At 34.3% G+C, this 12761-nt stretch overlaps 2 protein-coding genes across 2 annotated transcripts in view; both read left to right on the top strand.

Annotated features, from left to right (window-relative positions):
• Positions 1-6159, top strand: part of frem1b (Fras1 related extracellular matrix 1b) — a 44421-nt gene extending 38262 nt beyond the window's left edge. Inside the window, 9 exon segments of the mRNA XM_079807934.1 lie at positions 966-1095; positions 1169-1241; positions 1316-1465; positions 1567-1841; positions 1953-2000; positions 3437-3616; positions 5345-5460; positions 5563-5648; positions 5726-6159. Coding sequence (XP_079664060.1) covers positions 966-1095; positions 1169-1241; positions 1316-1465; positions 1567-1841; positions 1953-2000; positions 3437-3616; positions 5345-5460; positions 5563-5648; positions 5726-5922 — 1255 coding nt within the window. The 3' untranslated portion in view covers positions 5923-6159.
• Positions 6160-6932: 773 nt separating this feature from the next.
• Positions 6933-12696, top strand: atpaf1 (ATP synthase mitochondrial F1 complex assembly factor 1). The gene is made up of 9 exons (XM_079808020.1): positions 6933-7163; positions 7249-7357; positions 7530-7577; positions 7669-7731; positions 7866-7916; positions 8112-8159; positions 11713-11808; positions 11888-11995; positions 12086-12696. Exons 1-9 carry the CDS (start codon positions 6955-6957, stop codon positions 12260-12262), a joined length of 909 nt encoding a protein of 302 aa, XP_079664146.1. The 5' UTR covers positions 6933-6954; the 3' UTR covers positions 12263-12696.
• The last annotated feature ends 65 nt before the right edge of the window (positions 12697-12761 follow it).

Raw genomic sequence — 12761 nt, 5'->3', positions numbered from 1 at the left:
ATATATATATATATATATATATATATATATATATATATATATATATATATTAGGGCTGTCAAAAGATTAATCGCGATTAATCGCATCCAAAATAAAAGTTTGCGTTTACATAATATATGTGTGTGTACTCTGTTAATTATTATTTATATATAAATACACACACATTCATGTATATATTTAAGAAATATTTGCATGTATATACTGTATATACATTTATATAATCTATAATGTATATAAATGTTTTATATATAAAAATAATATTTTTTTCTTAAATATATACATGCTTGTAATAATAATTAACAGAGTACACACACACATATATTATGTAAACACAAACTTTTATTTTGGATGCGATTAATCACGATTAATCTTTTGACAGCCCTAATATATATATATATATATATATATATATATATATATATATATATATATATATATATATATATATATTATATATATATATATAATATATATATATATATATATATATATATATATATATATATATATATATATATATATATATATATATATATATATATATATATATATATAAAGAGGAGCTTTTTATTATAAATATGAAAATCTAAATTACAATACAGAGAAATATGCCTTTACCTCTAGGCCATAACTCAAGGCATATATTATTTATATGTTCTATTATTTTTCAGTTGGTAAAAGTTTTTAGCAGTTTTATAAAATATAAACCCATAAATATAAAAGATAATATAATAAAATGCTAATAATAATAATAGAAAATAAATGACAGTAAAAAATATAAATACAAAAATATAAATTTCAATTCAAATAAATCTTTATATAAAAATAACTTCATATTTATTTATTTTTAGGCAGGGCAGTTGACCGCTTGTATTCCACATGTGCAAATATGATCAGGAATCGATCTGAATTCTATCTCATTTCAGTCCCAATGTAATTTGTGGGTTTTTGGACTGCCAACACAGGATGGAATTGAGGTGGTCTCGTGTGGAGCTGTCTGCTTCCTGTTACCGTGTGTGTGAGAACGCAGGGACTCTAGCTGTGCAGGTGGTGCGCAGTGGGAACAGCAAAGATCCGGCGTACATCGCTATACAGGTGCGGAAAACGATCTTATCTAATATTACTATCATACATAGACGGAGTTTGATTGAATACTTTTATCTTACAGGTGGAAGAGGGAACAGCCAAAGTCGGGAAAGACTTCACACACAGTTCTGCCAGTCTTATACAGTTTGATCCAGGTGGTTATCACTTCAAACTTCCACTGTTTTCATCTTGAGAATATACTGAATCCGTGCTTTTTGTTTGTGTTTAGGTGTACATGTCAAAATGTGGCACATTTACCTCAAAGATGATGGACTAGAAGAGAACCATGAGAAATTTGATGTGGTTTTGAAGAGTCCAAAAAATGCTGTTCTGGGACAGAGAAACAAGGCCACAGTTGAGATTGTGGACCCTAGAAATGGTAGAAAGAAGTCTTCTTCTAAAATCTTGTAGTTCTACAGTACACATTATGATATTTATATATATATATATATATAACCTGAGAATATTTCCATCTTCCAGGCATGTGTAATCCAGATGACCTTGTTGTTGAAGAAGATGAGAAGCAATATCCTTTCCAAAGCCCACCCTACGTTCAAGAGCCTGAACCTCCCCTGCTTGAGGAATACACTCCAGACCCAAGGAGCGCAATCCTTTGGGAGAACTATCCGCCAAGAGGGGACGTCCCATATCGCACTCACTTCAGCCATTTCGGCAGGGGAGAACCTCAGGACCAGGAGGCCTTTCACAGCCAAGGCCAAAGACAGCTGAGGATCCTGGGTAGAAACAGACACAGAGTGAGCCAGGTCACCTCAGATACAACCGTTACTTCATCTAATATCTAATGTGCTATTCACATAAAAATATTACTCTTATTAGTTAATATTAACATCTGATTGTGGTTTTAGGCGCATCTGTCAGAGGCGGACAACAGAAATCAAGAAAGAGTTTGGAGAGTAAGTTTTTTTTTTCAGCCTTCAATTTTGTCCTTCATTCAATTTAAGGTTTATTTATTATTTGTACTTATGTGTTTAGACAGTAGTGTTATTTATTTAGTTGTTACTTGTTTAGTATTAGATTTAATTTTTTTGTTTTTGTTTGATTGTTTTATTTTTTGTGTTAGTATTTTTTATTCGTATTAAATATTTTTTTATTTCTTTGTTTATTTAATCATTAGTGTTTATTTTAATGTATTAATACCCACATTGTTTATCTCTTAGTAAAATAATGTAATATTATTATGTAGTAGTATTTATTTATTTATTGGTTGGTCTATGTAGTATTTAATTATAGTAGTGGCATTATATTTATTTTATTCAGTTGTATTATTTCTTAGCGATATTCATTCCTATGAATATTTATTTATTTATTTATTTGGTTGTGTTATTTATTTAGTCTTTTTGTTATGTATTTACTATATTATTTTCGTTATGTGTGTGTATAATTATTTATTTGTTAGTACTACTTATTTATTTGGTTGTTGTATTATTTATGTATTAGTATTATTATGCATTTTGTGTTAGTTTTATTTATTTGTTCATTGGTATTGTTTATTTAATCATTTATTTATTTATTAATATTACTTGGTGTATATATATTGGTTTCAGTATTTAGACAATTATTTATACTATTTATTGTTTTATTTGAATTTAATGTATTATTACATTTTATTTAATATTTTATTTGTTTATTTATTTGGTTGTTGTATTATTTATGTATTAGTATTATTATGCATTTTGTGTTAGTTTTATTTATTTGTTCATTGGTATTGTTTATTTATTCATTTATTTATTTATTAATATTACTTGGTGTATATATATATTGGTTTCAGTATTTAGAAAATTATTTATACTATTTATTGTTTTATTTTAATATAATTTATCACATTTTATTTAATATTTATTTATTTGTTTATTTATTTGGTTGTTGCATTATTTATGTATTAGTATTATTATGCATTTTGTGTTAGTTTTATTTATTTGTTCATTGGTATTGTTTATTTATTTATTCATTTATTTATTTATTAATATTACTTAGTGTATATATATTGGTTTCAGTATTTAGAAAATGATTTATACTATTTATTGTTTTATTTTAATATAATTTATTATTACATTTTATTTAATATTTTATTTGTTTATTTATTTGGTTGTTGTTTATTTATGTATTAATATTATTATGCATTATGTTTGTTTAATTTATTTGTTTATTGGTGTTATTTATTTATTTATTAATAATAATACTGTTATATCTATTGGTTTCAGTATTTAGAATATTATCAATAATATTTCATATAATTTAACATATATAACATATTTACTTACATGCATGCATGCATCATAATGTGCTGAGTGCAGGACTCAAAATGTGTGATCATTCTGTCATCCATTAGTTCCATGGTCTGATCCCAGCGAGAGTGGAGGAGAAGCCGGCAGTACCTCGTGTCCACTCTGAACTGGAGATCACTCCCATCTGGACCTGGCCGGGATATGCCGCTGACGCTGAATCAGTAGAAACTCCCCAGCGGGACTCGGCTTCTTTTGTCATTGATTCAGGAGTGCGACAACACAAGGTATTATAGCTTATCCCTACTCGGGGAATTGGCTGTTGTGGATTTTTAGATCAAAAAGAGAAAATCACATGGCAATATTTAAAGGGTTAAAGGGTTAGTTCACCCAAAAATGAAAATTCTGTCATTAATTACTCGTTGGACAGCCGTAAGACCTCCGTTCATCTTCAGAACACGAATGAAGATATTTTAGTGTAAATCCGATGGCTCAGAAAGGCCTCCATTGACACAATGTATTTTACACTCTCAAGACCCATAAAAGCTACTAAAGACGTCGTTACAAAGTCCATCTCACTACAGTGATTCTACAATAACTTTATGAATCAACGAGAATAGTTTTTGTGCAAAAAAAACCCTAAATAACGACTTCTATAGTGATGACCGATTTCAAAACACGGCATCATGAAGCTTTGAAGCGTTATGAATCAGTGAGTCGATTCAGCGGTTTGTAAGTCAAATTTCAGCAGTTTGCCGGTTTGACACGCAATCCGATTGATGAATCGACTCACTGATTCATAACGCTTCGAAGCTTCATGATGCAGTGTTTTGAAATCGGTCATCACTATGTAAGTCGTTATTTAGGTTTTTTTTGTGCACGAAAACTATTCTCGTCACTTCATAAAGTTATTGTAGAACCACTGGAGTGAGATGGACTTTGTAACGACATCTTTAGTACCTTTTAAGGGTCTTGAGAGTGAACCGTGCATTGTGCCAATGGAGGCCTTTCTGAGCCATCGGATTTCAACTAAAATATCTTCATTTGTGTTCTGAAGATGAACGGAGGTCTTACGGGTGTCGAACGACATAAGGGTAAGTAATTAATGACAGAATTTTCATTTTTGGGTGAACAAACCCTTTAATTCACCCAAAAATGAAAATTATCCCATGATTTACTCACCCTCAAGCCATCCGGTGTATGTGAGTTTCTTTCAGACGAATACAATCAGAGTTATATTAAAAATGTCCTGGCTCTTCCAAGCTTTATAATGGCTGTGTTTCTGTTTTGAAGTCCATAAAAGTGCATCTATCCATCATATAACTGCTCCACACTTAATAAAGGCCGTCTGAAGCAAAGTGGCACGTGAAAAATGTCCATATTTAAAACTTTATAAACTAAAATACCTAGCTTCCGGCAGTCAGCCACGCAAGTCGACTTTACGGCGAAAAAGTAACCCCTGACGCGATGTATAGAAGCATCTAGAGGCATCAACAAATAGGGCTGGGCAACAAACTCAAGCCCCTCTTCTTATATCGAAAATCTTCCGCCATTTCTCTTTAAAAATGTGTGTTTTAAACTTCTAATTCATGACCGGTGTTTTGTTTTGCTCTATCCTCTATGCTTCTGCATTCATCAAAATTTTTCTTTTTTTTATCTTGCGTACCGCTGACCGCCGGAATCTAGTTCTATTAGTCTATAAAGTTTTAAATATGGATGTTTTTCTTACACAAACGCCCACTTTGCTTCAGAAGGCCTTTATTAACCCCCGGAGCCGTGTAGAGCAGTTATATGATGGATAGATGCACTTTTTGAACTTCCAAAACGACCCGACAATCCACATCCATCCACAAGGACATTTTTAATATAGCTCCGATTTTATTCTGAAAGTTTCGTTTTTTCATTGTATATTATATATTGTTCTGACTTTGTGTCCTTCTGTATGTCTTATCTACCTATATGGATTCAATGTTCCTATTGAACTTTCTCAAATGTAATTCTTTCCTCTCTTAAAGTCTCAGAAGTCTGTTAGTATAGGTTGTCCTAATGGCTGGACTCACTACCGGAGGAACTGTTATATTTTGGGGCCTGGTATTGCTAGCTGGAGCAGCGCACAACATGCTTGCATGCTGTATGTTATACCTCTATATATTATATATATGCATGCATTCATACTACATATGCATTTACCTTCTCCACTACTAAATATTAATGTTATGGCTCAAACATTTAGGCTTGAAAGTCAATTGTCAGGTATCCACTCAAAGACTGACATGAAGTGGATATGGAAGTTTGCTGGAAAGCAATCATTCTGGATCGGTAAGCAAATGAAATGTCTATCCTAGGTACTTTTTTTTGTAAGGACTGAATGTAAACCTTGCCCTATAATTGTGCAGGGCTCATGGGCGGTCCAAAGCAGTGGTCCTGGACGGATGGAAAACCGCTGACATTCTCCAAACTCAGGAAGGATCATGAGATCCACACGAGCACTTCCTGTGTTTTAGCTCAGAGCCAGAAGATATGGATTCCTAAAAGTTGCACTGATGGATCTGAACACAGATACGTTTGTTCAGCACCTGCAGAAATCAGTTAAAATATTTAATTTATAATGGTCTTTTTTTTTCTTTCTTAATGATTCAAAATACATTGTAGAAGTCAAAGCGCTGAATAATTAGCTTGTAATGACATGTTATTAAAATAAATATCAAATAAATTTAATAAAAAAGAGTAAACTTTTATGGAGTTGTTTGTTTGAGGACTGTTTATATGTTTTTAAAAATTGGTTGGTGAATTAATAAAAAAAGAGGCTGTTATGAAGTCTCATATGCTCATCATGCCTGCATTTATTTAATCAAAAATACAGAAAAACTGTAATATTGTGAAATATTATTACAATTTAAAATAATGGTTTTCTATTTTAATATACTTTAAAATAGAATTTATTTCTGTGATGCAAAGCTGAATTTTCATCAGCCATTACTCCAGTCTTCAGTGTCACATGATCCTACAGAAATCACTAATTTGATGATTTATTATCAATGTTGGAAACAGTTGTGCTGCTTAATATTTTTTGGAACCTCTCATACTTTTTCAGGATTCGTTGATGATTAAAAAGAATACCATTTATTCAAAATAGAAATATTTTCTAACAATAAAAATCTTTACTTATCACTTTTTATCAATTGAACATATCCTTGCTGAATAAAAATAATCATTTATTAAATAAAAATCCTTTAGCATCACAGGTTATAAAAAAAAATTAAGTAACACAACTGTTTCCAACCTTAAATCAGCATATTATTTTAAATGATATATTAGAAACCAATATTGTCTATTTTAAGTTACATTTTTCTTATTTTTTATTGTATAATATAATATTCCTGATTTTCATATTTTGGTTTCAACGTCAAACAGGGACCTATTACATTAAAATGAAAAGGAACCGATATAATTAAACATATAAATAATATATATTATACCTATTAATAGTATCTATTGTATGGTTATAACTGTATAATAATAATAATTAGTATATGTTTTGCGTTAGGATACATAAAATAATCTAGGGTAGGAACTACTATATTTAGTGCATATATTTAACGTGGTTTCGCCCGGACACTCATAGATGTTGGACGGGGATAAGATGGCGGCGGCCATGGTACAAATGTCATGTTTGTACCGTGGGATGTTGGCGGTCAGGGCCACTGGCATCCGACCGCTGATTCCCGGACTTGTGCCATCTCAGTTCAGGGCGTTTTCCATAAAGAAAGAACCGGAGTTGGAGGAAAATCCGTATTATAATAAATATGAAGAGAAGATCAGGAAACTTCGCAGGTGAGGAGCTGTCAAATGATAATGTAGTTTCTGTATAAAACAATACTGTCAAGCATTAATCTAGTTTGTACTACTGTAACATCAGTGCAAAGCCTCAAGAGTATGAAGCCCGACTTGAGAAGCGCCGTGAGATGAAGACGGAGCCGCTCGGACAGTCCAGACAAGCAGAATTCGTCAAGTACATGGAGAAAGAGGTGATGAGCACATTTACATGGGATTTTCACCAAATGTCTTCGTTAAATCAATTCTTCTAATTTATTATGAATTCAAATACAATTTGTGCATATTATATGTACTTTAAGAACATTACTATTGACATATAACATGTAATATACATAAACATTGCTCATGTTGTCATATTTGTAGTTGGACAAACGCGATAAAGCAGGAGCTGGGGGCTTCACTAAAGATAAAGTAAGAAATCAAACCTCATTAGTATTTAATTTCATATTGTGATTTTGAGGCTTGCATTTTATTATTTGCAATCTTTTTTGTTCATGTGTAGACATTAGGATCTATTCTTAACCTTGATTTGATTCAAGAGAAATCTGCATCTGAAATTGCTGAGGTAAGAAAAATATTTATAGAACGATACATATTTATAGTCTGCACTGGACTGTAAAGTAAGTTGTGAAAATATTAAATAGACCTCCACACAATGTTTGCTTGTGGCTCGATCAAACCCTTTACTTTGTTGTGCAGCTTTGGATGCAGTACTTCTCAAAGAAAGACACGATCAGTGCCACCATACCAGTAAGTTCTGTTTTATATGTTCTCTTATCAGTTCATTAACTTCTGTAACAATAATGATAATAGAATAAATGTTTTTACTGTGATATTTAGTGTTTTACTTCAATGCAATTCAATCTATTGTGATTAGTCAAATTTTAGATCTGATTTTGTCATGTATTTACCAGAGATGAATAACCTTGTAATTTTCCATTATAGGGCTCAACATTTGATATTATTTTTGGCCGTGCCAAATCTTGCCCAACGGTAAGAATTTTACCACTCAAAAACAGTAAAGGTGACATACATGTTTTTAGATTTTCATGTAAATTAGCTTAGCATACCATCAAACAAAAAACCCTGCAAAATGCTAAATGGCCACTTGGTGGCAGTAGATGCTTTCAAGAGTGGTTTTAAGAGTGAGGATTTTTCAGTTTGTCTTGATTATATCTGTTAGCCTGACAAGCCAGACCCAAATCAAGATGTTAGGGCTAGGAAAACCCCATTGGCAGGGCTCAATCCGAGGGGATGGATAAACGGTTGTCTTTCAAATTCCCTCTGCACGCAATAGGATAGCGCTACAACCAACCAGAGCAACGAAGAAGGTGAATTGGAGCTAGTTGATCGATTAAACTTTCGCCGTATCCGGTCGGCAAAACTCGGAACACATCTTCCTTTTTTAAGAATGACTTCAGTGCCGTTCTTTTCTCAAAGAAAAGCTTAACTCCAAGTCTTCCAGAGTCGCGGCTAAAGCTGATTCGAAAGGCCGCTGTTTGCCAGCTTCTATGTTTACAAGTAGCAACCGCTGCAACCGCCGCAACTCTGCCATCATTATGTTAAGCCCGCCCACTGATTCTATACACGATGTGATTGGCCTGACTAGAGTTAGGTTTTTCCAGCTCGCAAGCCAACGGAGAGTTGCTAGACGCCCTGGCTGCAAATTAGATTTGCTGCTGCTAGGGTGCGTCTACATTTCTAGGCTATATATCTGTGACAACCAAGAGAACATCAGAAAAATGTGACATTCGATTCCATTAGCGGTTCTCACCATAGACTGTAATAAAATGGATGACGTGTCTCCACTTCCTTCCACTTTAGAAAAATGAAGCCAAAATATCCCAGGAACGATCGTTGCCGATTACGTCATTTGGAGCCTAAAGGCCTGTACACACCGGGACGAATATCGTGCGCTTATCGCCAGCGTTTTTCGTGACGTTTTTCGGCGCGTTTTGCGTGTTCACACCCAAGCGATTTTCACTGGCGATGCGCCGAGTGAACGTGCACATTCAGTACATGATGGCGCTCCCAGTACACAAGGTGGTGCTGCGGCACTTTAGGCCTCTGAGACTTGCTTGTCACACAGAAGAAGAAGAGAGACAGTATTTACATGCTTACAAAAACCATAAGACATATTATGTCTATGGCCAAAACCATTCACACACTTTTTGCTAACTGGCAGGCAGCATTAGCAGCTCATCTTCTTCTTTGTCTACTTACTACTTCTTCATCGTATCAATGTATGCTCGGCAAGACCATTTTGTGCTTGAGCGCCACCAAGGCGTGTTTTACTGTCACTTCAGCAGCTCCAGGCACGGAAACAAAAGCGCTGATCTCATTGGTCGGCCATTTTTTAACGCGCCGCGTCAAAATAAAAAAACAAACCCGAGGCGTTTTTTTTATTTATTACGATTTGACGCCTGCCGTTTTGCGCGTCGTTGTGCACACTCACGTTGGCGCCCTTTGTTTAGTCACCAGGCGTTAAACGTCTGCGATAAACGCGCGCGGAAATCGTCCCGGTGTGAACAGGCCTTAACTCCGCGCAGTGGTGAACATGAGCTGGAGCCGTGGTATCAAGGTCCCGCCCGTAGATTCAGTCGCAAGCACAGCTGTCAATCATGACGTTACACCCTGTTTTTATAGCATAAAATAACTGGGATAACTAACTAAAACCAAACTTATTTTAAAAAATGAACAATTGAACTTACATCAGTGTGATAAGTACCTTAAATGGCAGAAACCAATTTTTGAAAAATTATTTGAAGTGTATTTTGATTGTTCAGTTTGCCTCGCGTCCCATGGAGGGGGCAGGGTTTATGAGCTATTCTGGGACTAATCACCTGGGGGCGTTTGAAACGTTTTGGCTTCACTTTTCAGGACGTGTGCGGCACGCTTGTTCCTTCCACACACTACTTCAACCTTCTATAAAATAATAATTCATAAAGTTCAAAAAGGTTGAAGCGAGTTACAATGGTGTCTGCAATGGACTGTTTACATTAATCTTGCTTCATAAAAGCATTCTGAGGTGCTAAGCCGAACACACAAGCGCTCTTCTTCATTAGCATTTGAGCGTGTGGTTAAAAACGAATCTAGAGTGCCATCTGCTGTTAAAAACTAAGCTCAGAATTGACTCGAGAGAAGCGTGATGCATCGATTTATTGTCCCAGCCCTAGGCTGCATTCCACTCCACTTTCCTAAGCACTTCCCCTCGGTGGAATCCCTGCCACAATTTTGAAGAGCGTGAAGTGAAGTGGACCAGGGAGGTTTATATGGACAGACCCTCGCTCGCTCGATTTTTCAACTCCATAGTGGATTCCAAGTGATCAAGGGCTTAGGATGTTCCAGTTCAGTCCATTGCAAAGGTTCTACCTGTAGTGGGCACTCATGCAATGTAAGCAATGACGCACATCCAAGTGAACGAGAGAGAGGGAAGTTAGCGAGTGAAGGGCATAATAAAAACTAACTGGAACCCAGCACTAGTAATCTGGACGTACTACATCCCAAGTTGGCATCATCATGTGACCTAACAGCGTCAGTTGCGTCGCTTAACCTCCATTCCTAAATCCTCGAAAGCTAATCGGTTTCATGATTTTTTTTTTTTTTTTTGCGATTCAAACATATAGCTCAGTCAGTGTAGTCCAATTCCTGAACGAATCACTTTAATGAGTCGTTTGTTTTACGGAATCGATCATAGAATGAAATCAGCGTAGTAATATTCCCAAACAAATCACTTTAATAAGTCATGGTTTTTTTTCAGATTCCTATCCCTACTTACCAGCAGAGTTAGGTAGTCCAAATTACATGACGAAAATTGTATTTAGTAACGTATTCCATTACATTACACATATTAGGTAATATAATCAGATTACTTTTGGATTACTTTTAGATTACTTTTGACCTAACTTGTGTTGACTTGAGTAGGACCTTGTTTTGATTGATTTGAATAGGATAATATTGTACCATATTGATATAAAAATATAAAGAGAAAGAAAATGTATTCCATTCTTTATCAACAACATGAAGAGCATTAAATATTACATTACGTCAGAGTTTCACAGGTTTGTGAGGAATGAAAAGCTATTAAGTAATTAAATCATAAAAATGTCAAATTAAAATAAAACGCTTTCTAAAAGAGATATAGAATAACATTTTATTAGTTTACCTGCATATCATGTAACCATTAACTGACACCAGAGGTAGTTATTATTAATTGTATTGTTAATTCAATTATAATTTATTAACTTAAAATCTCAGGGGGTACTTCAAGTAAATATATTTGGTCAAAGGGGTTCAGCTGGCAAAAAAACGTTGGGGAATCCCTGCATTGCATGTAAATATGAATTTATGTGAATTTGTCCATTTTAATGTGTTTGAAAGACAAAAGCCTTCCAAAAAACATAATACATGGTTAAATGACTCACTGAGTGATGATTCATATAATAATTTGTTTGTCAGAGTTGATTAAATATGCAATGTTGAGAAAACACTTCTTAAAGTGAAATGATTTCTGTCAATTTTTGAAATTATGTCCATCTTTGCGCAGTTTCTGTATGCTCTACCCCAGAAGGAGGGCTATGAGTTTTTTGTTGGCCAGTGGGCTGGTCTTGAGCTGCACTTCACATCTTTAATCAATGTTCAGGTATTATATATTTTTAATCTTTTCAATATAAATTGCACACTGTCTCCTGGCTGCGGTACTAAAATGGCTTCTATTTCAGACTATGGGAGAAAATGCACCCAGCCAACTTATTTTATACCACTATACCGACCTGCAGAAGGACAAAGACATCGTGCTGATGACCGCTGAGATGGATATCAAATTTGTGGTGAGTTAAATGAAGTTAATTAAGTAAAAAAAAAAAAAAAAAAAACGATGTACTTTTTAATAAAAAAAAATTGTAAACCTCCTCTTTCAGACCGTCCATCAGGCAAAGTGCTTGGCCAATCAGGTGCAGCTGTTTTACGGATCGCAACGGCTTGAGACTTTCCGATTGGTTGAGAACTTCAACCACAAACCAGAAGATTTTAAACACATGTCTGTGATAGCAGAACTAGAACAGAGTGGTATTGGACCTGAAGTCACTACAAACTAATCTGAAGGCATTAAATATAGTGTTGCCTAATGTGGACTGTCGCCTTGGGAAAGAAACGCTCTGTAACTATGTATGGAGTCCCATGAGAGTCTCTGCAGCCAGATAATGTGTTGCCTTATTTATGAGTTAAAGCATTTAAGAGTTAAATAGACGTTTCAACTGACAAACTGTCATTATCTGCTACCATGTATGCAGATTCAGATTCTGATTAGTTCTCATTTGACTCCCAGTAAATGTCCCCATTAGAATATGGCACAACATACTGTACTCTTGTGGTTTTATGATTATTTTGTGCTTAAAATACAAAAAAGGAAGTTTATTATGCCATTAAGATTCCATAGATCTGTATGTTTCCCACAAAAACAAGTCATCTTTACTACATATTTATGGATCCACTTGCGTTGTTGTTATTCATAATAAAACGTTACATTTTGGCTGTGTAATTCTTTATTTTGCATTTCATTACGATAACCCTTTAATTTTTTGAACACTTAACACA

The sequence above is a fragment of the Gobio gobio genome (genome assembly GCF_949357685.1).
Source record: "Gobio gobio genome assembly, chromosome: 24".
Classification (NCBI taxonomy): domain Eukaryota; kingdom Metazoa; phylum Chordata; class Actinopteri; order Cypriniformes; family Gobionidae; genus Gobio; species Gobio gobio.
This window is presented reverse-complemented; position numbering and strand designations above follow the sequence as displayed.